At 42.7% G+C, this 21208-nt stretch overlaps 1 protein-coding gene across 1 annotated transcript in view; it reads left to right on the top strand.

Moving 5' to 3' along the window:
• The first annotated feature begins 905 nt into the window (after window positions 1–905).
• GKAP1 (G kinase anchoring protein 1) overlaps window positions 906–21208 on the top strand; it is a 29102-nt gene continuing 8799 nt past the window's right edge. The window contains exons 1-7 of the mRNA XM_080913469.1: window positions 906–1200; window positions 5136–5393; window positions 5878–6021; window positions 9793–9870; window positions 12445–12568; window positions 14425–14447; window positions 20527–20683. Of these exons, the coding sequence (XP_080769595.1) occupies window positions 5178–5393; window positions 5878–6021; window positions 9793–9870; window positions 12445–12568; window positions 14425–14447; window positions 20527–20683 (742 nt within the window). The 5' untranslated portion in view covers window positions 906–1200; window positions 5136–5177. The remainder of the gene's footprint in view (window positions 1201–5135; window positions 5394–5877; window positions 6022–9792; window positions 9871–12444; window positions 12569–14424; window positions 14448–20526; window positions 20684–21208) is intronic.

Raw genomic sequence — 21208 nt, forward strand, 5'->3', positions numbered from 1 at the left:
AAACGCCTCCTCCTTCAGACTGCCCCACAGATGCTCGCAGTCCTCTGATCCGGAGTAGCGTTCTATTCTTCCACAGGGCCCCAGGGCAGTGCGGCGTCTGCTGTGATCCTTTGCTTCGCTCCCCACACCGTGTCCCCCACGTCTCACCCGCAGCGGTGACTCGCGCGGGACAGCGACCGGCAGCCTGCACCTCTGGGCTCTAGCCGACGGGCTTCGGTAAGCCGCCGAACTTTGCAAAACTAGAGCGCCCCACAGGCGCTCGGGGCGGCTGGAACGAGCGGTCCCGTGCTCCCCGGGGAATCCGAGGCCGACCGGCTGTTTGCATCTCGTGCGGCACCGCCCTCCCTCGCCCACTGGCGGTCCGCCTCCGCCCCCGGGCCGCCCCACAGCCCAGCGATCCCGCCGCGCGGCGTCCGCGGCGGCCTAAGCCTCCTCCCGGAAGGCCTCCCACCTTCCCGGCTTCGCGACCCCGAGGACCGCGGAGCCGCCGCCTACGCGAGCCGTTTGGACCCTGCGCGGCCCCCGTAGCGCGGCTCCTCCAGCAGGTGGTTCTGGTCCTCCGCGGTCCGTCACCCGCGGACCTCTCCTCAGCGTCCGCGTCCGCCGCGCTGCGACCCTCGGGAAAGGAGTCCCGCGCGCCGGCCACGGCGGGCGCCAGGCCTTGCGGGTCCGTCCCGCCCCGCCCCGCCCTCCGCGCGCCGCCGCCCTCCACGGGCCCGTTACTGCGGACGCCCCGCGGCCCGTGCCCAACGCCCGGGGGCAGCGCGGGAGCGGCGGGGAGACGGGAGCAGCCGCGCCGCGGCGAGGCCCGGTGAGTCCGCGGAGCCCCGCAGCTCGCGGCTGAGGCGACGCGGCCGAGTGCGGCCTGAGGCGGGGAGCGGAGCGGGCTGAGGGGCGGGAGGGCCGCGGAGGCTGCGGGGGAGTGCGGGCCGCAGGCCTGGTCCGCCGCGGTCGCGGGAGTGACAGGTGCGGCCGCCCGCTTGGGCATCCCCGGGGCGCCCACCCGACGCCGGTGTCGCCTGCAGGCTTGGACGCCGCGTCTCGGCAGCAGCTGGGGCTCGCCCACCCCGCGCTCTTTCTCCGGGTACTTCGCGAACAAGTTTTGGAGCACCCGGAACCGCTCGTGCGTGAGATTTGGCTTCGGTTCCCGAAAGGAGGAGTGAGGGGACTGCACGCCGCCCTCCCTCCCGGCAGCCAGAGGTAGACGCACCACCCTTTGCTTTCGAGGCTTTCTAACAGCTACGCGCGGCGGGGCGGCCGTGGGGTGTTGGCAAACACGGAGCAGTCAGGGCAAAAGTTTATTCCATTGTCTGCCCCGCTCCCCTCCCTTTGCCACCTTTCTCAGTTGATGTCGGTGGAGAGTTCTAGCGAAAGACAGAGAGACTCAGAACACATTGTTCTGCGGCCTCGTCTGTTTGTATGAAGGTGCCTTCGCCTGTAACAGCGTGAAGTTAAGGTGTAGCTCCAAAAATATTTGAGAAACTATGGAAAGATCGTGACACTATATCAAGAATCTTCCTAGAAAACCTCGGGTTTCCCTACACTAGTTTAGGCCATTAAAACTGGTTAGTCTAAGCCTCTTTAATGAGATTTTCATTGAAGATCAAATTACACTTGTATACTACTAACTTAGGGGCTTCTAGCAACCACTATAGAGCAAGAACCTACACGCGGATCTGAGGGATGTTGTGTACAAGTGAAAATCACCTTTGCACTCCATAACTGAATTCCTTAGTACATGTCTGCAGTTTGTTTGTTTTTAAAATTTCCCAACCCACAGAAGTTGAGAGCTGCAGATTAGAAAAGGAAGGCTGAAACTTAACCAGTGTATGTGTTTGGGGGTGAGGGGTGGAGGTGGAACTCGGGGTGTACCTTTAAGTTTCTGTCATTTGCGATAAGTGTGTTGGAAGCAAAAGTTTCTGAATGCCGTTGGTCCTTGATCCCCCATAACCTTAAAGTCTAAGAACTCAGACTGACAGTCACAGAGACTAGGAAGACCTAACCACTTGCTTTTACTCTCATTTGTTAGTGTGTAGGGGCAGTGCATGGGATCAGACCCAGGACCTTGTGTAGTCTAAGTCATCAGTCTGTTGTGTTTAATCTCTTAGCCTTCACCAGGCCTCTTCAGCTGGATATAGTGATGTGTGCCTGCATTCCCAGGCACAGAGAGAAATCCTCTCTTAAAGCATATGGCCATGTTAACTGGTGACATTTCCATTGAATAGTTTCCTTTTGGATCAAGCTAGGTGGTGGATAGCATTAGCCCACAGGAAAGGACTAAAATTGTTACTGAGTAAAAATTAGGTCCTTGAGTTTCCCTGGACCAGTCTTTTCCGAATCTAGTGAGGTCATAGAAAAAGGAGTTCATGATGGCTGTGGCCCTTCATAGAGACCAAGGCCTCAAGAAAACTTGCTAAATCTTGCTGGGTGTAGTTTAGCCTGTGTCTTACTAGAAACAGCTTATCTCACACCCTCACCTTTTAAAATTGAGCAGTTTTACACAGAATCCAAAGCCTCCTATGAAAACAGGATTCCTAGGGAAGAAGAAAGAGTTGTGGGAATGCTTCGTTGTGATGGCGCTGTTAGCGGAAACTGTTTGGAGCTGACTGTTTCTATGCACTCTGCACCCTCGTTCTAGTTCAGAGCACAAATTCCAGTGCACTCTTCGGTGTAGCAATGTGTACTTGGAGAATGTAATTAGGCCCCAACCAGTAAGCTTAAGATTATTATTAACTTATTTAATGTTTTTGGGTTTTTCTGAGACAGTTTTCTCTGTAAAGCACAGGCTAGCCTTGAATCTATGACCTTCCTGCCTTAGCCCTTCCAGTAACTGAAACTGCAGATGTTCCCATTACAACTGGCTAATAAATATATCTGGTAATGACTGTACCAAATCCTTGATAATTTTTTGGAACACAAAGAAAAGACCCATGTTGTTCGTTTTTAAAATCAGGACAGTGGGGAACTAGATACAGTGACAGCTATTGTAAGGAGTCCGTAGAAGAAGTAAATGTTAGTATAGAAATAGTAAAGAGAGCCAGTGGTTAATGAGAGGGCAGATTAGAGTTGACATGCAATGGGGCTAAATTTGAAAAATGGAGACATTTTAAGTGGAGGACACAGACATTGCAGACCCCAGGAACAGCATAGATCAAGTTAACAAGGACACTCCAAGCAGTCTGTTTTCTCAAAGATCAGGGAAAGCATGAGGAATCACTGTAGAATGTAAATGAATTATTTTTTAATATGAACATAGCAGTGAATTGATCCAGCAGCTGTATTTCTTTGCTTTATGCCAGTCCCCAATAGCCACACAAGAGTAACAATATATATTTAAAACTGTACCTCAGTAGCAGTCAAATGATCAACCTTTACTTTCTATGCTAATCTGGCTACCTCCCAACCCCATCCCATGATACTTGCATGTTATTATTGATCTGGCTCTTTGAGCTTCAGGTGTGTTTCCATGATCTCTCTCCAGACCCCTTCCTGATGGCTTCAAATCCTCCATCCTCCTTGGGCTGATCTAAACCTCCCTCTCTTCTTCCTCTGGTTGGCAGACATCCTGCCTGCCCTGTTGTCTGCTCTGTCCAGCCATTGGGTGATTAGCAATATTGACAAGGCAGAGAATGAATGGCAAAAGCTGTCTACATAAATGAGACAGGAATTCTTGGTATAAGCATTTCAGTGCTGTGTCTGAGGTCAGAGACAGGGTTTCTCTGTGTAGTCAGGCTGGCCTCAGACTCACAGAGATTCATCTGCGTCTTCCTCCAAGGACTAAGATTAAAGATGGTCACCGCCACCACCACCTGGCATGATTCCTGGCCTTAAAAAAAAAGAACAGAAACCACATGAGCCCTGTCATTTTAGCTTTGGAAGACTGAGTAGAATACTGTTTTGTTTTGATATATTTACTATATTAAATATTTAACACACTGACAATAATTTATTATATTATTGTTCAAGTGACTGTCACTACCCTGACCTTTTTTTTTTTTTTTCATCATTAACCCTGAGAAAAGGAGGAGTCACCATTGCTCATGAATACTCACTCCCTTGTGTCTGCTCTGTTCTCCCTTTGAAACATTTAATGTTTGAGCTGGCGAGGTGGTACTACAACCTCCTTAGTCAGTGTGCTCTGTCTTAGGAATGTTTACTGTGATGTTGTCTCAGTTGAAAGGCTCATTCTGCTTCTTTGTGGAAAACCTTCTGTGTGTCCACCGTGTCAGACCGTCGTTCTGTAGTTGTGGTTTTGGGCAACCCAGGCTTCTGCTGCAGTATACTAAGTGTGTTTATCAGGCCTCTTGATGGGCTTTGCTGACTCTGTTCCCACCTATTGCCTACATGCTTTTTTCTTTCATGTCAAAGGTTAAAGCCTTAGTTTCTTGATGGGGCAAATGTTGGTTTGAATTTTGGAACATATTTTACAGTAGAGTCATTGTGCTTAGTCACATTTTAAATAGTTGTGCCATATCCTAAGTCCTCTTCAGGAGGTGTTTTAGAATAGAGATTTATGACCATTTAGCTCACACAGGCATTACAGTCAAATAATACCAGTAACTACCGACATTTAAGAGCTTATGCTGCTACTGTACACAGTTACACAGACTGTCCTATTGTGAGTCTCACCAAGGCTAAGAGCAACACTGATCCAGTTATCCACACCTTTTAGGGCAATGGCCATGTCAGCCATAGGCTTTCAACCACATTGACAGTAACATGAATTCCATGGCTGAGGGAATCTAAGTCCTGTCTTTTTAAAGTTAGTTGTGAGCATCAGTCTTTATAATCAAATTCAGCCTTTTGATAGAGAGTGCTCTGTCCTGTTCTTGTCTTGTTTTCTTAAAGTTGGGGGTGAGCATGCAGCTGCAGGAAAGGCCTTTGTGTATGATGGCAGATGCTGGTCCTCCCCTCATGGCAGAGATCATGATGTAGCATCTGTTCCAAGAGTGTGTAGATACCACAGAAGCATTTAAAGAAAAGTTAAGGACTTTTACAACCAAATCTGATGTCAGGAGAAATTATTTTATATGTATGGCTGTTGTAGAAACTGGAATAATTTTTTCAAGGTGTTTTCTCCTCTTCATCCTCCTCTTCTTCCTCCCTGTCCTTCCCCTCCTTTCCCCTGCCCACAGGAGTTACTGTTGACATAAGTGTTTAACCCCCAGTTCTGAGCCATGGCCTCAGCAGTCCTCAGCTCTGTGCTCACAACTGCCTCACGGTTTGCCCTGCTACAAGTGGATAGTGGCAGCGGCTCTGACTCTGAACCTGGGAAAGGCAAAGGCCGGAGTAACGGGAAGTCTCAAGCTTTGGGAAACAAATCAACCTCAAATGAGAAAAAACGGGAGAAGAGAAGGAAAAAGAAGGAGCAGCAGCAAAGTGAAGCAAATGAGGTAGCCATGGCTAGTCTGTGTCCTGGGGCTGGGAGCATGTGACAGAGGTGGCCCTGGCTGGTTTGTGTCCTGGGGCTGGGAGCCTATGCCATTGTCCTCACTGTGCAGGCATTGTGCCCCACACAGGACACAGCTTCCTAGTGAACATACACCTATCTGAACCACAGGCAGCCAACACTCACAGACATTTTTCCTGACTGGAGCAGCCTGTGTGTTCGTGCTGTTAGATTAAGACAGAGAAGTCTTAGTGTGAGGCAGCCTGTGCCTGCAGCCCAACTTCTTGGGAGACTAAGCTGAGCAAGTATGCACAGAATAGTGAGACTTTGTGTGGTAATAAATTTAAAAGTAAAGATAAATAAAATCCACAAACAACTTCCAGTTGTGTAAGTTAATATAAGGAGTATTTGGACTAGAAATATTTTTAAATATTAAAATCACTAGAATTGATGAGCTGAATTTAATATATTTTATGCTTATTTCTTAGCTCAGGAATCTTGCTTTCAAGAAAATTCCCCAGAAATCCTCTCACTCGGTTTGCAATGTTCAACATGAGCTTTCATTGCCAAACCCAGCACAGAAGGAATCACGGGAAGAAAACTGGCAGGAATGGAGACAGAGAGATGAACAGGTACAGCAGAGTACATACGTCTCCCTTGCTGTTTTTCCACCTGATGGGATGTTAAGCTCACCTGAGTACTTGTGCCATAGTGCTGGGTGGTTCCTGTGCGCAGCTTTGATAGAGCTCTTGGCCTGTGTGTGTAGTGTGTATAGTAGATGGTTCAGTGCAAAGCACTTGGAGGTTTTCCTTGTTTGTGGGTTATAGGAGTCAAATCTAGGGCCTTTGGCACGCTAAGCATGTGCTCTTACTCTTGACCCACAGCCCTAGCCCTGTTAGTTTGTTCTTTTGTTTGCCTGTTTTTAGTTCATCTACTGTTTGCAAATGAAAGTGTTAGGAACATAGAGAAATATACAAAAGTTATTTTAACTTTTGAAGGTCTGAAGAGAATGGTTAAAAACACTTGTTCAAATTTTGTAAAACTCGGGCTACAAATCTCCTGTTAAAAATATCTTGTAACAGTTTTGATTAAGCCAAAAGCTTTGAGGTAAAACTTCTTTGTAACTTTGTATGAAACTGCTGATGGCATGTTGGTTCTGTTGGCCTGTTTATATGGTATTTTGTTTTATATCTCTTAAGTGTTCATTAAGAGTACACACAAGGGAAGGAAGGCACAGAATGTGTGTGAGAACGTGAGTGTGCATGTGTGTGTGTGCATACATTTATAGGAAATTATCACTGTTTATTTGCATATTTATTAAACTATAATTTGACCCATAGGAAAAACTGAAAAATTATTTTCAGACAGATATTTGATCCATTTTGTGAATTTTTCTATCATTCTGTGTTACCATTTTAAAGGAAGTAGACAAAGCTGGGTGTGATGGTACACATGTATGATCCAAACATCTGACCACTTAGGAAACCAAGGCAGGAAGCTCTGGGTTTCCAGCTGGGAGACAGGCAAGATCCTGTCTCTAAAGCAAAGCAAACTCACAGAGGCAGACGGCTGAGTACACTCTTCATGTAAACTGTGTTCAATATATTTTCTTTAGGCTCTTGCACTGTCCAAGACTCAGTTGTGAGCACCAGTTATTACTCAGGAGCCACACATTGATACTGATGACATTCCCTGATAGGGACATGCTGTTAGGCAGTGAGAACATTTACCATTGTCTTCACCAGAGAGAATTTCTCGACATAGCCAATGGAAAACTGGTGCAGGAAAATAACTCAGATTTACACCCAAAGCAGTGCGTGAACTTGAACGCAGCCTCCGATCACCTTTCTTTTTCTATATTTGCTGTCACAGTGATCAGGTGGTTCTGAAGAGAAAACAGATCACATAGTTCAGGACCTTGAGGAATTTGTACTGAGTATGTTGTCGAATCCTGTAGAAAGACCCGGAACCTAGAACTTGTGCTTAGAAGGAAATGGTCCAGTCTCTCCCTGTGTATCAGGATAGTCTTCAGTGTCCATGAGATAGAGTACTTGGTGAGCTACTGGGAGCACTGGATATCAGCATTGCTGTTCCAGAATTCTATTCCTTTTTCTACCTATCAAAATTAGTTCTGTCCTTTAAATAACAATATCAAATTTATTTTCAGCAAATACTCAGTATAGCCCAATTAAGGTTCCTTTTTTTTGATTTTAGATTTTAAGTTTCCTTCATTTTTGTTTACTTGTATAGTAGTTTATGTTAATAAAAAGCAAAGGTAAGGGCTGGGTCGGAGTTTTACTTAACCTCTTAACTTTACCTCTGCCTGCTTATCATGCTTTAGGCCAGCTGTCAGCCCGAAGTACAGGCAGGTGGGGCGGCCAGACTTTAAACTGCTGCAGCTAGACTCCGGGGGGAGGGGGGCCATGGGGCTTTTGTTTGTTGGTTGGCTTTTGTTTTTTCCACTTCAAATTTCATTTCTAGGCCAAATTCATAGGGTCTATGAATTTGTGACCCACCTGATCTATGTAGTGAGCTCCAGGACAGCTAAGGATACAATGAGACCTTCTCTCTTTAAAAAACAAAACAAATCTCTCTCTCTCTCTCTCTCTCTCTCTCTCTCTCTCTCTCTCTGTCTGTCTGTCTCACACTCTCGCACCCACACACACATACACACACTTTATTTTTTATGGTTTTATCAGAATGATCTGCCTTAACAATTGAATTGTTGAGTTACTGGAAAGTCACAGTTTCTTGGAAGGCTTCCTAATCTGTCCTGCTGTCTGACTCATGGAAACCTCAGCCCAAATGTATGCGTGATACATTAGAAGGAATCACAGATTTTCTTCCCACAATTAAATGTTAAAAACAGGATTATAGTGGCAAATTAACCTGCTTTGTTCAGAATAAATTTAGATTTGTTACTTTTTAAAAGATTATCATATTTTAACTTATGAGCAAACATTTTATACTCGGATTAGATATAGAAACTGATTTATTTTTTAATGTGGCAAATATACATAAATCTTATTTTTAGTTTATTTTTTTATTATCTATATAATGATTTTGGGAGGTTAAAATATTTGTGGAGATTTTACCTGCATGTATGTAAGTATATCATGTGTTCCTAGTACTTAGAGAAGCCAGAAGAGGTATTGGATCCTCTGGAACTGGAATGAGCCACCAGGTGGTTGCTGGGAATGGGATGGGACCTCTGCAAGAGCAGCCAGTGCTCAGAACCACCAAGCCACCTCGATAGGCTCCTAGGAGTAAATTGTAAAGTGCTGTTTCCTGCTAGTAGTTAGTTGGAATTGCATTACTCCTCAGTCCCTTAGAGCTATTGTATAGATTGTAGTTTTTTGTTTATTGTGGGCTTCCTTAGATTCTTGCATGCACTTTTCTTTACCAGTTTAATTCTCATTGCATTTCGGTTTGTGTTTTTCTGTGTAAAGCTAACTTGTTCTACAGTTTTTGTCTTGGTAAAGGATCAAGTGAGATGCTTGCTTTATTTATTGATTTATTTTATATATGTGAGTACACTGTCACTGTCTTCAGACACACCAAAAAGAGAGCTCCAGATCTCATTATGGATGGTTATTAGCCACCATCTGGTTGCTGGGAGTTGAACTCAGGACCTCTGGAAGAACAGTCAGTGCTCTTAATCACTGAGCCGTCTCTCCAGCCCATGAGTTGCTTTCCAAGGGGTGACTTCACTTAGAAATCAATTTGTAGAGTTTGATACTAAGTTTTCTAATTCTTAAGACAGCCTTTACTCATTCCTTTTTACATTTATTTCTATTTTATTCTGTATATTTTAAACATTGAACAACAGGAAAATGTATTGAGGAATGATTAAAACCTGAAAACTTAGGCCAGGGAAGATGGATTCTAGCAAGTTCTGGGACATTCCAAGGCAAGAGCTAGCAGACACCACATCTCAGGGTGACTGTCAGGTGGGTATCCCTCTGACATGTCAGAAGACAGCGCCTAGAAGGAAAAGGCCTGGCTCACGTACGTTCCCTACCTGTTGCTGGTCATTCTGCTCGGCTGTTCATATGGCAATGTGTTAGAATGATTGGGATGCTTGGCTGTCCTGTTGAATTAAGGATATCAGAATATTTTACTTACAGTTATAAAGAATTGTGGAGAGAGAAATATGAGATATCTATAGTATATGTAGACACAGATATGTACTCAAGTTAACAATGAAAGGGGAAATAAGAGATTTAAAACCAGGAGTTTATGCTTGTACCCAGCACAGGGCTCCTAGGATAGCATGACTGACTCTGGAAAACTGGTATTCATTTAAAGTGCATTTATTTTCCTTTGCTGTGTGGATTATATGTCATGGCTATGTTGAGAGTATGGTACAAATATATGTTTACTGTGAAACAATTTTTTTTTAGCTGACCTCTGAAATGTTTGAAGCTGACCTTGAGAAGGCGCTGCTGCTGAGTAAACTTGAGTATGAAGAGCACCAGCAGGTACTGACACGTCCTTTACTGAGAAAAGGGTCTGACTTGTGTCGGGCGCAACGCTGTCAGGAACTGGAGTTATTCTCTAACACTACAAAAAAAAAAAAAAAAAAAAAAAAAAAAAATTTGTCCCCAAAATCCATGACAGGGTCTGTGACAGGGTCTCTCCCTCCTCAGATCTGAGGGAATGTAAACAAGGGAGCCAGCCATACTCTAAGTCATGTTGATGACTTAGAAAGTTGAGTTTCTCCAACCAAGAGGAAGCAAACAAAAGAATGAAATGAATGCCCCATGACTTACCTTCATTTTAAATTAATATAGTCTGTAAGTGCATTTTGGAGCGTGGGGTGAAGTTCAGTGCTCAAGTGTGTGCTTAGTATTTACCGGACCCTAGTTGAGCCATTAGCTCTGCCCCTCCCCAAGTAGATTAAACCGTGAGTGAGCACAAGCACTGCACCGCAGGAGGCTGGCGTGTGCTGTGAGCACTGACTTTAGGCATCATGCCCTCAGACTAGAGGGAGAGTCCTGAAAAGTAGTGTTGGTTTCCAGCGCCTGTATCTGAATTGTCTGAAATTTGACTTATACAACATTATACTTAACATTTACTAGGATTTTGTTGTTATTCCCTAGACTCATTCAGTTGATCAAGAATACCCCTCTGATGACTGAGGCCTTTGGGCCATGCTATAGTCCACTAGTGTCTATCCCAGGAGACAGAGAAGAATTAAAGCACACAACAATGATTTTGCTACAAAAATCCCTGACCACTCAAGTGGTCTGTTGTATCCCCTGTGCTTTTATTTTCCATGTTCTTATTCACAGTGTGCTAAATAACCAAAATGATTATGACCAAAAGCAAGGCTGGAGAGATAGCTCGGTGCTAAAGAGCACTGGCTACTCTTCCAGATGACCTGGGTTCAGTTCTTGGAAGTTTTTATTTTTATGTAAGACTAAGGATGAACTCTGGTTCTCATGCTTGCAAAAACAAGTACCATACCAACTGGTCCATCTCTCTCCATTTCTCTCATGATTATTCTAGCCTGTGAATTTATATGATGATGAAAGTTTGGGCCATGCACTGGTTTACACCTATAATCCCAGCACCGCTGAGACAAAGGCAGGAGGATTGCTACAGCTTTAGGCCAGTGGCTTGAGCTACATACATAGTGTGTCCTGGGAAGTTTGGGCTACAGAGTGAACTCCTGTCTTAAATACAGAAAGAAAAGGAGAAAGTATCAGGGATGTTGTTTTCTGTCTCTTCTATTACTCACCAGCTAAGTGCTTGTTCAGTGGCCAGCATGTGCTGGCATAGGATTCAAATATAAAGACTATCCCAGCCCTTGAGCCTAGTGAAGGAGACAGGCACATGGTGCCCTGGACAGTTACCTGTTCTTAGCACCCTGAAGACTCACAACAGACAGCTTCCTAGTACCTTTGATTGGGATGAGATTTTTCAAAAACAATTGTCTTAAAGTCTTGCTAGACTTATTGTCTGTTCACAAAGCAGACCAGAAGGAAGTAGGTAGGCACTCTCAGGGATGGTGTGTCGGCATGACAATAGCTAGTGTGTGAAATACTACATAGGAAAAATTATAAGGGAGTGACCTAGGAAAGCTTCAATAGGCTAAAAGACAGTGTTAAAACACATGTGGTGGGCTTGCCTTCTCTTAGATACTGGATATTTTTAACTTTTAGATCAGTTTCAGGTTTTTATTTTAGAAACTCATGCTGTAAGTATAGAAAATGAATTGAGGGACTAAATTAGAGATTATGTCAGTGTCCAGGCTTACTAGCATATGAGATGTGTAGGGTGGGTAGAGAAGATAAGAGTGAGACTTATAACTGACAGCTGTGTTGAGGGTTGCATAGCCGAGCACACAGAGGGTCCAGTGAGAAGGTGGGGCCGTTGGTTGAAAAGAAACACAGTATGGCAGAGCGTATTAAACACGGCAGCTGTTGTCTACGCAGAGACCAGACCGTGAGTGTGATGTGAGAACTTCGATACTGAGGAGCATAGGACAGGTGTAGAGGGTCTGGAAAGGAAGCCAGCAATGGAAACTTAGGTGTCATTGGAGATGTGTGAGGGAATCATACAACAATGTTATGGAGTCAGGATTAATCACAACCATGTGTGACTCTAGTTCCAAGGATACAATGTCATCTTCTGACCTACTTGGACCCAGACATACATTCAGGCAAAACACCTATACACATAAAATAAAAACATCCTTTCTAAAAACAAGAGTTTATTTTTAAAAAATACAGTTTTAAGAGAAAACTGACCTTAATTTTAATGATAGAACACAACAGAATTCCCATATCAGGGGTATGAGACTGGAAATTATGGATTATTCTTTTAAAATTGCTCCTGAAGGAGAGAATAAATTGGCAGTGGTGGGTATTTATAAACCAATCTATATTTTTACTTTAATGCATTCAGTTGATAGGAGGAACAATAACTAAGTAGGAATCTTCATATAATTTGGCTGGTCTAAGATTTTTGGTTTTTTATTTGCCTTTACTGTTTAAGAAACATTGAAGAGTTGATGTCATGCTTTATAAACCAAACTTAATTCTTTTTAGGATTATGAAAATGCTGAAAATGCTTCAACTCAGACAAAAGTTATAAATAAAAAGGATAAAAGAAAGAACCACCAGGGAAAGGACAAACCTGTCACAGTGTCACTCAAAGACTTCCAGTGTGAAGGTAACGTATGTACACTGCTGCATGCCAGAGCCTTCCCACCCACTGGTTTGCCTTTTTCTTAAATATGGACTCTTGTGTCTCAGCTGAATTCAAACTCATGTGTAGCCCAGGGTCCTCCTGCCTCTGCCTTGAGGCCACAGGCATGTCTCATGTCTAGTTTATTTGGTACTGGGATCAGACCCAGAATCTACCACTTGAGTTATACCCCAGCCCCATTTTGAGCCTTTTTATAGCTATATGTATTTCGAGTACTTTTCTGATTTTGTTTTTGTTTGTATACCATTTAGAGTATAAAGTTGTACCCCTGTGTTTTAGCTCCTTTGGTACATCTGTAGTAAGTCAGTTCCAACAAACAGAAGCATACTGGTTCATAGTTCTGGAGGTGAGGAAGTTCAGTGTCAAGGTACCAGAATCTGTCAGAGTGATGCTTGCTGCACAAACGAGCAAGAGGCACAAAAGGTTTTCTGTGACTTCCTGAGGAGACAAGAACAAATGTTTATCCACTCAGGAGAGGGCACCAAGAGCAGACCAGAAAAACACAGTTGCTCCAAGTCTAGCTTGCTGAACCAATGAGTTTACTGGGTTTTCCTGCAGAAGTATAGGTGACAGGTCACCTATAGAACAGCTGAATCACCTCAGCTTGGGTAACAGCTCAGCTCGAACACAGCACCCTGAAGACCTCTGCTCAAGGTGCAGGCAGGTCTATGTAAGGAATCTCTGCTGCTCATGTCACCTCAAGTATAGGCCATGTGGAGCTTGCAGAACTGTAGGAATCTCCCCTTCCCTCTAGGGAATTTTATCTCTGGGTTATTTATCAGTCCATTCTCCTTGTAACCTTCCTGTCTAGCTCTTGGATTCATTTAATGATTTTCTTGTATAGGTCTTAACGTTCTTATCCATTTGTTTGGATTTTTGGTAGTGGTTGATTTTCAAAAGTGTGGCTCTGATGTATTTTTGGCAATTCAGGAACCTGGTCATCCTTGTTCTCTGGTACTGAGAGGCCATCAGCATGTGGCAGTTTCCAAGAAGAACCTTCTGTTGTATTTTTGAGTGTCTTTGTTGTGTTTGTACCCCTTCTGGAGTATATGCGATCCTGTCTGTTGTTTTACATGTATTTTATGTGAGTCTTCTCTTGGATTTATGATCAGGGGAGGTGAATGGTGTGGGTCTCCTGACCTTCTTTCTCCCTTGTGCTTCCCCTGTGCATGCATCTGCTGTAGAGCTGCACCCCTTTGCTGGTAGACTGAGGCAGGCTGTCCCCTCCTCCTCCTCTCTCAGTTATTTCTGCCTAGAAGAACTTTTTAGAGTTTCTGTGTCCATGGTCTGCTTCACCTGTCACTGTTCTGTTGTAAAAGTCTATAAATACACCTCTGTAACTATGTTAGGGATTTTTTTTACAGTACAATAAGATCACTTTGTACATCTTAATAATACTATAACTAATAACTTTTGAAGCCATAAATTACTATCATATTTTTCATTTTTTTCAACAGACAGTAATCTGAAATTTTTCAGTTAATAGCCATCTGATTTTAGACGTAGATTCTCTATCCTCAGAAAAATACATATAGCCAGGTAACTGAGCTATATATAAAAGTCACATGCTTAAAATGTAATCCTATCCCTTGGTGCAGCGGGATCTACTAGGATATAAAATGCAGTCCCTAAACTGAACACAACTAGCAAGTCTATGCTAGGTTTTAACATCCTAAGCCTAAAAGTAAGTCAGATATGAATCTTGGAAAACTCTGTGTAACACTTTATAATTATAACATTCTTTTAGCTACTTTTTTATATGTTGAAATATTTGTATTTGTTAATTCTTTTCTGTAAAACTTTTCTTTTTTCATTTACAGATCATATTAGTAAAAAGACAGAGGTAAGTTTTACTATGATTGTCCTGTAGTCTAGAAAACACTAAAGAATAGTACTTTAATGAAGAACAGTAAGTCTTTTTCTAGAAATATGGCCACAAAGGTTTGTCTTCACTAAACTCATGTTTCTTGTATTATAAGAATATAAATACAGTAGAATAAAAAGTGATTATTTACATAAATGTCAGTTTTATTTGGCATCACTATCCTAATCTATATGAATATACAATCTTAAAATTCAAAGAAGTGACTTAATCTCCAAATTTATATTTCAATTTTTGTATCTCTATGTGTGTGTTCATTCTTTTGTACTGAGGAAAGCATGTGTGTGCACAAGTGTTTGTGCAAAGCTGTTCATGTGTGTTTGTGAACGGTTGTGTGAGGAAGCCAGGGAGCGAGTGGGGATGCTGTTCCTTAGGTGCTCTCCATCTTTATGGACCCACAGGGAACAAGAAGGAAACTGACTCTTACAAGTTGTTCTCTGATCTCTACATGTTTCATGGTTCACATGCCACCCTACCTGTGGCTTGTTCTTCTAGATGTGGTGACACATATTTACAGATTTTACACCTGGGAGGCAAAGGCAGGAGACTGTAGTTTAAGGCTAGCCTGAGCTACATAGCAAGTCCCCGAAACAAAGAACCAAAATAACAAAAATATCCAAAACAAAAAACAAAAACCCCAAAAAGGCTGGCAAGATGGCTCTGCACATAGAGGTGCTTACTGCCAAGCCTGACACCCTGAAATGGATCCTTGAGATCTAGCTAGTGGACGGGGAGAACCAACTAATATCACTTGTTACAAGTAGTTGAATAGTGGGGGGAGAGGAAAAGCATGTACAGATTGACTATTGTGAAGACTGGGTAATGAAATGTATTAAGAGATCTTTACATTGTAAAGCTGGATGTCTGTCCTGTAGGAGGTTATATGGCACCCTTAGAAATGGGGGCAACAGTAAGAATGTTAGATTGGAGAAATAGTTCAGTGGGGCAGAGTGCTGCGGTGCAGTCATGAAGGCCAAAGATCAGATGGAAAAAGAGCGTCCTGCATATACCTGCAGTCCCAGCTCTGAAACAGGAGAATTGCTGGGTTGCTGGCTTCAGGCCAGCTTAGATGTTACATGTAAGCTCCAGGTTCAGAGAGAGGTGAGGGAATACGTGGAAACTGGTATTAAAGAAGGCCGCCTGATGTCCAGTTCTGGCCTCTGCACACACCTGTGCAGAAGCCCTCAAAAATACACAAACACATACAAGATCAGACTGCAGGCTGCCACTGTTCTAGAGAAACCAACATATGTGACCTCCTAGGAACGTGTTCTTAGATGTTGATATTTGTATGTATGATGACCAGGTCTAACCTTTACATCTTACCTAAGACAAGACTTGTAACAAATCCAGATGCTTATCTTTATATATAAGTCAGCCCTCAAGAGGGCATCTGTGTGCTACAGGAGGTTCAGGGCTCAGACCTATAAGTGAAAGGATGCTGAGAAGAAGCAGTTGGGTGGACAGCTGGAGATGTTGTTGATGGGGGAGCATCTGCCTGCTGTGAAATAGGCCTGGGAATGGACGTTCTGACAGCTCACCTGGTTTCTCCAACCAGAACATGTGAGGAGAAAAAGAGGGCTGTGGAAAGGGATGTTTTCTAGACTAGAAGGGACTTGAGAGCTCACCACCATGATGTGCAGGCCTTGCATTATGCCATGTATCCCTATTGCAAAATCCCTAAGCCGAAAAGTGTATGGGGTGAAATAAAACTAACAGAATGAAGTTATGTTTCACTGTGTTTGCATAATAACAAAGAACAGGGGTGATAAACAGTAAATTCAGGGTCATGATTACTTTGTGGAGGCAAGATGTATGTGGGCAAATATGTGTGTGGGCGAGTACATGTGTGTGGGCGAGTACATGTGTGTGGGCAAGTACAGAGCGTTCGGCACAAGTAGGTCATGCTCTAGTCCTGAGGAGAAATGAGGTTGTGGGTGGCTTTTTCGCAAGCAGCTTTACCTGCTAGTAATCTGGCTCAGGAGGAAAATACCTGCAGCCAACAGTAAACAACATACAATTCAATAACAGTTTTATTGAGTTATATCATTGCAGTAAATTTACCATTGCATGTATATAACTAAGGCATGAAAACAGACAGAGAATCGAATCTAGTGTCTTTGATATATTAAACAATTGCTTTGACACTGAGCTGCACTCCCAGCCCCATTTATAGTCTACTGAAGGAGTTGTATGACCATAACCATAGTCTAAATGTAGAATTGTCTGTAATTCCCCCAGAGTTCCCTTGTATTTGCCTCTTGAGTCCCTGGCAGTGACAATTCTGTTTTTGATTTCTACAGATTTACACTCTCTGGTAACCTCTGAACATCCCCAGTGTGGTCTTTTATGATAGATTATTTTCACTTGGTGTAGTATAGTTAGGTTTGTTCATGTTGTAGTATGTGTCAGCAGTTCCTTTAGCTAGATATAGTCGCACACTGTATCCCAACACTGAGGAGGCAAGGCCATTCTGGTCTACATAGTTCCAGGCCAGCCTGCACTACAGAGGTAGACCTTTCTCAAACAACCAAATAATAGTTCGTTCAGCTTTATTTTGAGTTTATTCCATTGTGATAATGCTTTTTATTCAGCTAGTCTGATGTTTCAGTGGTTCTGTGTTTTTATTTCTCATAGGTGACTATCTTTGAATAAAATTGTTAGATTTTTAATATTGCTAATGATCTTTCTTTTTTTCAGAGGTAGAGGTGGACATTGTTTACGTGTTTGTAATGTTGTAGAGATCGAGTCCAGGGCCTTAAGCATTTACTACTATGTTACATCTGAAGACCTTTTAACTCTTTCACTAAGTTGTGTAGGCTGGCTTTGAACTCTGTATCTAGGCAAGCCTTGAACTGGTAATCCTCCTGCTTCCACTTCCCAACTTGCTGGGATTATATGCCTATAACAGTAGACCTTGCTGAAATGTCTGTATAAGAGCCTGTCAGATTGTTTTAGAGAGTGGATGTGGTATTTACTAGTCTCACCAGTGGTGTGTGAGAAGTTGTAGTTTATACACAGCCTTGCCAGCCCCTAGTGGAAATGTAGTGGGTCTCACTGAATTTCAAACACATTTTCCTGATAATTGATAATTATGTTTTCATGGGCTTGTCAAAAAATTTTTGAAAAGTCTTCTCAAATCTTTTACCAAATTTAAGTGTGTTTTATATGTGTGCCATGCAGAAATAATGAGGGGCTAAGATTTTCGGGGGGATAGGAATACTGGTAAGAGGAGTAGCAGTCAAAGGTGGTGGGCATGGTGAGCATGCCCTTGATCCCAGCATAGAGGCCATCAGAGTGAAGAATGAAGAGTGAGATATGTCCCAAAAACTCAGACAAAGCAGGCCACTGGAGAGTGTAAATCCAGATGCTGTTGGTGTCACCAGCATGCTGCTCCTGTCATGGAAGCTCAGCACTGTTTTATGCTTTAAAGTGAGATCTTGCCAGAATATGGTACTTTGACGAAGCAATACTTGGAATTATGTTTGCACCACTTAGTAGTGACTCCTGAGCATCACAAGCCTTGGTTGCTTAGTGGAATACCTGCTCTCTCCTGGTGCTTATGAGACTCAGATAAAACAGTGTCTACATGCTCTATAGAACATGAAGTTCTCTACAGGTTATTTGTAATGATAGACAAATACATTTCCATTCAGACATTTCCCTTTCTTGGATGACGTGCAGGTAAACACTGAACAGCCATGGATTGAACTGTGTGTGACTGTTCACCAAGACAGTGGACTTGCTAAAACTCAGTACTGTAACCAGAAGACCAATGGGGACAGAAGAAGCATTTCCTTTAGTCTCTGCTTGATAACAAGAAGAGGGAAAATCCTACTTCATTATAGAATGTGTAAAATCGCATCCCTTTAATACTGCCTTTATTTATACTCACAGTTTATGTCAAAATTACTTGTAAATGCAGCACAGAACAATGCAAATACAAGGCTATAGTAATGGAGTCTGTTTGAGAATTGACAGTATTGAGAGTAGAGGTTTGATGGAATTAAGAGTCCAGAAATGAAATTTGATATTTGTATTTGCTTGAGTTTTGACTTTGAGAGCCAAGATAATTAATTCAGTATGGGAAAATAGTCTTCTCTATGAGTAAATGTTGGATATCTCTCTGCATATATAAAAAACTAATTCAGCATGGGTCACAGGAGTGTATATGAACCTAAACCTATGCCAGCACCCAGCCACCAATACCAGTGAGGTCACACATAGGTTTGCGCCTCAACACCACAAAGGCAGATCCAAGCTGAAAGGTTTGCTAAATGTAGAACTCTGCTAGAACTCTGAGTTGTAGATGAGAACAGAAGTAAAGAGGTAAAGTGCTCACCTAGCACACATACAGTCAATCCACACTTTAAAGAAAAATTAAAGCTTTTGTGTTGTATAGAGGACACCATGAAAAATTTGCTAAGGCAGCCCTTGTAATGAGAGAAAATATCTCTAAATAATATTTAATGAGATGTTTATTTAAGATACATAACTTTTGTATGTGTACATGTTTATGTGTGTGCATGTGTGTGTGTTTGTGGGAACCAGAGGTGTCCAGTGTCTTCCTTGATTGCTCCTCACCTTTTTACTATACTGGGTGTGTGTGTGATGGCAAACCATTTTATTCACAGGTGTGAAAGTGGGAGGTCGTGGAAGAGATCCACGAAATCTGATGTCTTTGTAGGACAGATATTTCTGGCCTCTGTCACCAACTGGGATTACAGCTTTTTACAATACATAAATTATTTTCTTTTACATCTATATTTCTTATACATATACATATATGCCTGGGGAACATGTCTGGGCAGGTATGTGTACATGAGACCAGGAGATGCTGTCAGATGCCCCAGAGCTAGAGTTACAGGCTATTATGAGCCACCCAAAGTAGATGCTGGGAACTGAACTCCAGGCCTCTGCAAGAGCAGCACACACCCTAACCGTGAGGCCATCTCTATGGCCAGAAGTAAGTAGGCGAGTAACTCATTTAAAAAATGAGCAAAGGTTCTACGTAAACATTTCTCAAAAAAGATTCTACAGTATCCAGTAAACTCATAAATCATAAAACAAATGACCTGCTTCATTAGCCATAGGGAAATGCAGTTCAAAGCCCTGATGAAATAGGTGTTCATGTCCATGGGGGCATCTGCAATAGAAATGTAACAGCATAGTGCTGAGAGAATAGACATTAGAGCTGTCTCGTGTTGCTGACAGGGTTAGAAAGTGAGCTTCCTGGAGCACTAGCCAGAACATCTCAGAAGGTTAAACTGACACACCCAGTGACCTTACTCCAAGGTAGATGCCCAGCAGAAATGTAAATATATTCATAAACATCTTGTGTATAAGTGTCCACAGCAGCATTATTGACGACAGACGAGAGCTGTCCATCTACCAGTGACAAGAAAAGGACCATGTAAAATGGGATATTACATACTAACCCATGCTATCACATGGACGAGGCTGGCAAGCATAGTGGTAGGTCAAAGAAGTTTGGAGCACAAAACAATATTCTGCTTATATGAATTTGCAGAATAGATTTGTTTATAAAGACAGAAAATTAGTGCTGCCTAGGGCTGAAGAGAATGTTTGAGAAATAGTGACTGCTGCTGAGTGTGAGTGAGGAGAATATAAAGCTGGTGGTGGGGACAGTTGTGCGACTCTGACACGGTAAACCAGGGACTGAACTGTGTGGGGTGTGGATAACAGGTAAAAGGCCAACAGGGCCTGGGCATGTTCCAGAGCCATAGTTTCGGTATGTGAGACACTCAGCAGGAGAATCACAAGTTCCAGACCAGTGTGGGCTCTGCTGTAAGACCCTGCCTCCGAACGATATCAGTCATAGGGAACGCCAAAATAGGAAGAAGTACAAAAGTGACACTGGCCAAACGTGCCGCTTCTGCTTGTCATCTAGAGGCAGGGTAGAGTGGTGCATTGTGTCCTAGCAACCTTCCTTTTCTTTATCCATCTAGTGACTTGTGAGGTTTAGTGAATGTGTGTATGTTTGTGTTGAATGATAGTAACTCAGGATTTATTTTGACAGGAATCGAATTCTTCCCAGACTTTATCACATGATGGGGGATTCTTCAATAGACTGGAAGATGATGTTCATAAGATTCTTATTAGAGAAAAAAGGAGAGAACAACTTACAGAACATAACGGGACAGAGAACTGTCCTGCTCCAGAGCACAGCCAGGCATGTACAGTAACATTCTCTTACAATCACAGTGAATTTTCTTTTAAGGGGAGTAAACTGCAGGTTTCAGTTCTCATTGTCTAAAGTGACAGTTTAGGATATTATGTTAGTCTTTATTCTGTAAAGAATGATGTGAATATGCAGTTAATTCACCAGCGAGTACGGAGCACATTCGCACTGTGTGTGTACTTAAGAACTGGTGTTGGAGAGAAGGACGCTCCTGTCTCAGGCACAGAACAGTAAATACTCAGGTACCCTGTTCTCTCCATAGAACTAAGTTGAATGTGTAATTGTAATTAGATGATCACATGGCATTAGTGCGTACAAGGCCGAATGGCAGTGTGATAAAATGGAAAGAGAATAGGTGTTAAAACCAGACAAATATAATAAAAATATCAATGTTGCAACTCCTCTGAAGCCTTGCACTGGGAACATAATTGTTTCTTTTTTTACATGATTTTTAGGAGTTGGAGATTATAACTTAAAATGCTTAATGAAGTATATTGTCCACAGTATACATTTAATAGCT

This window comes from Micromys minutus (assembly GCF_963924665.1).
Source record: "Micromys minutus genome assembly, chromosome: 1".
NCBI lineage: Eukaryota > Metazoa > Chordata > Mammalia > Rodentia > Muridae > Micromys > Micromys minutus.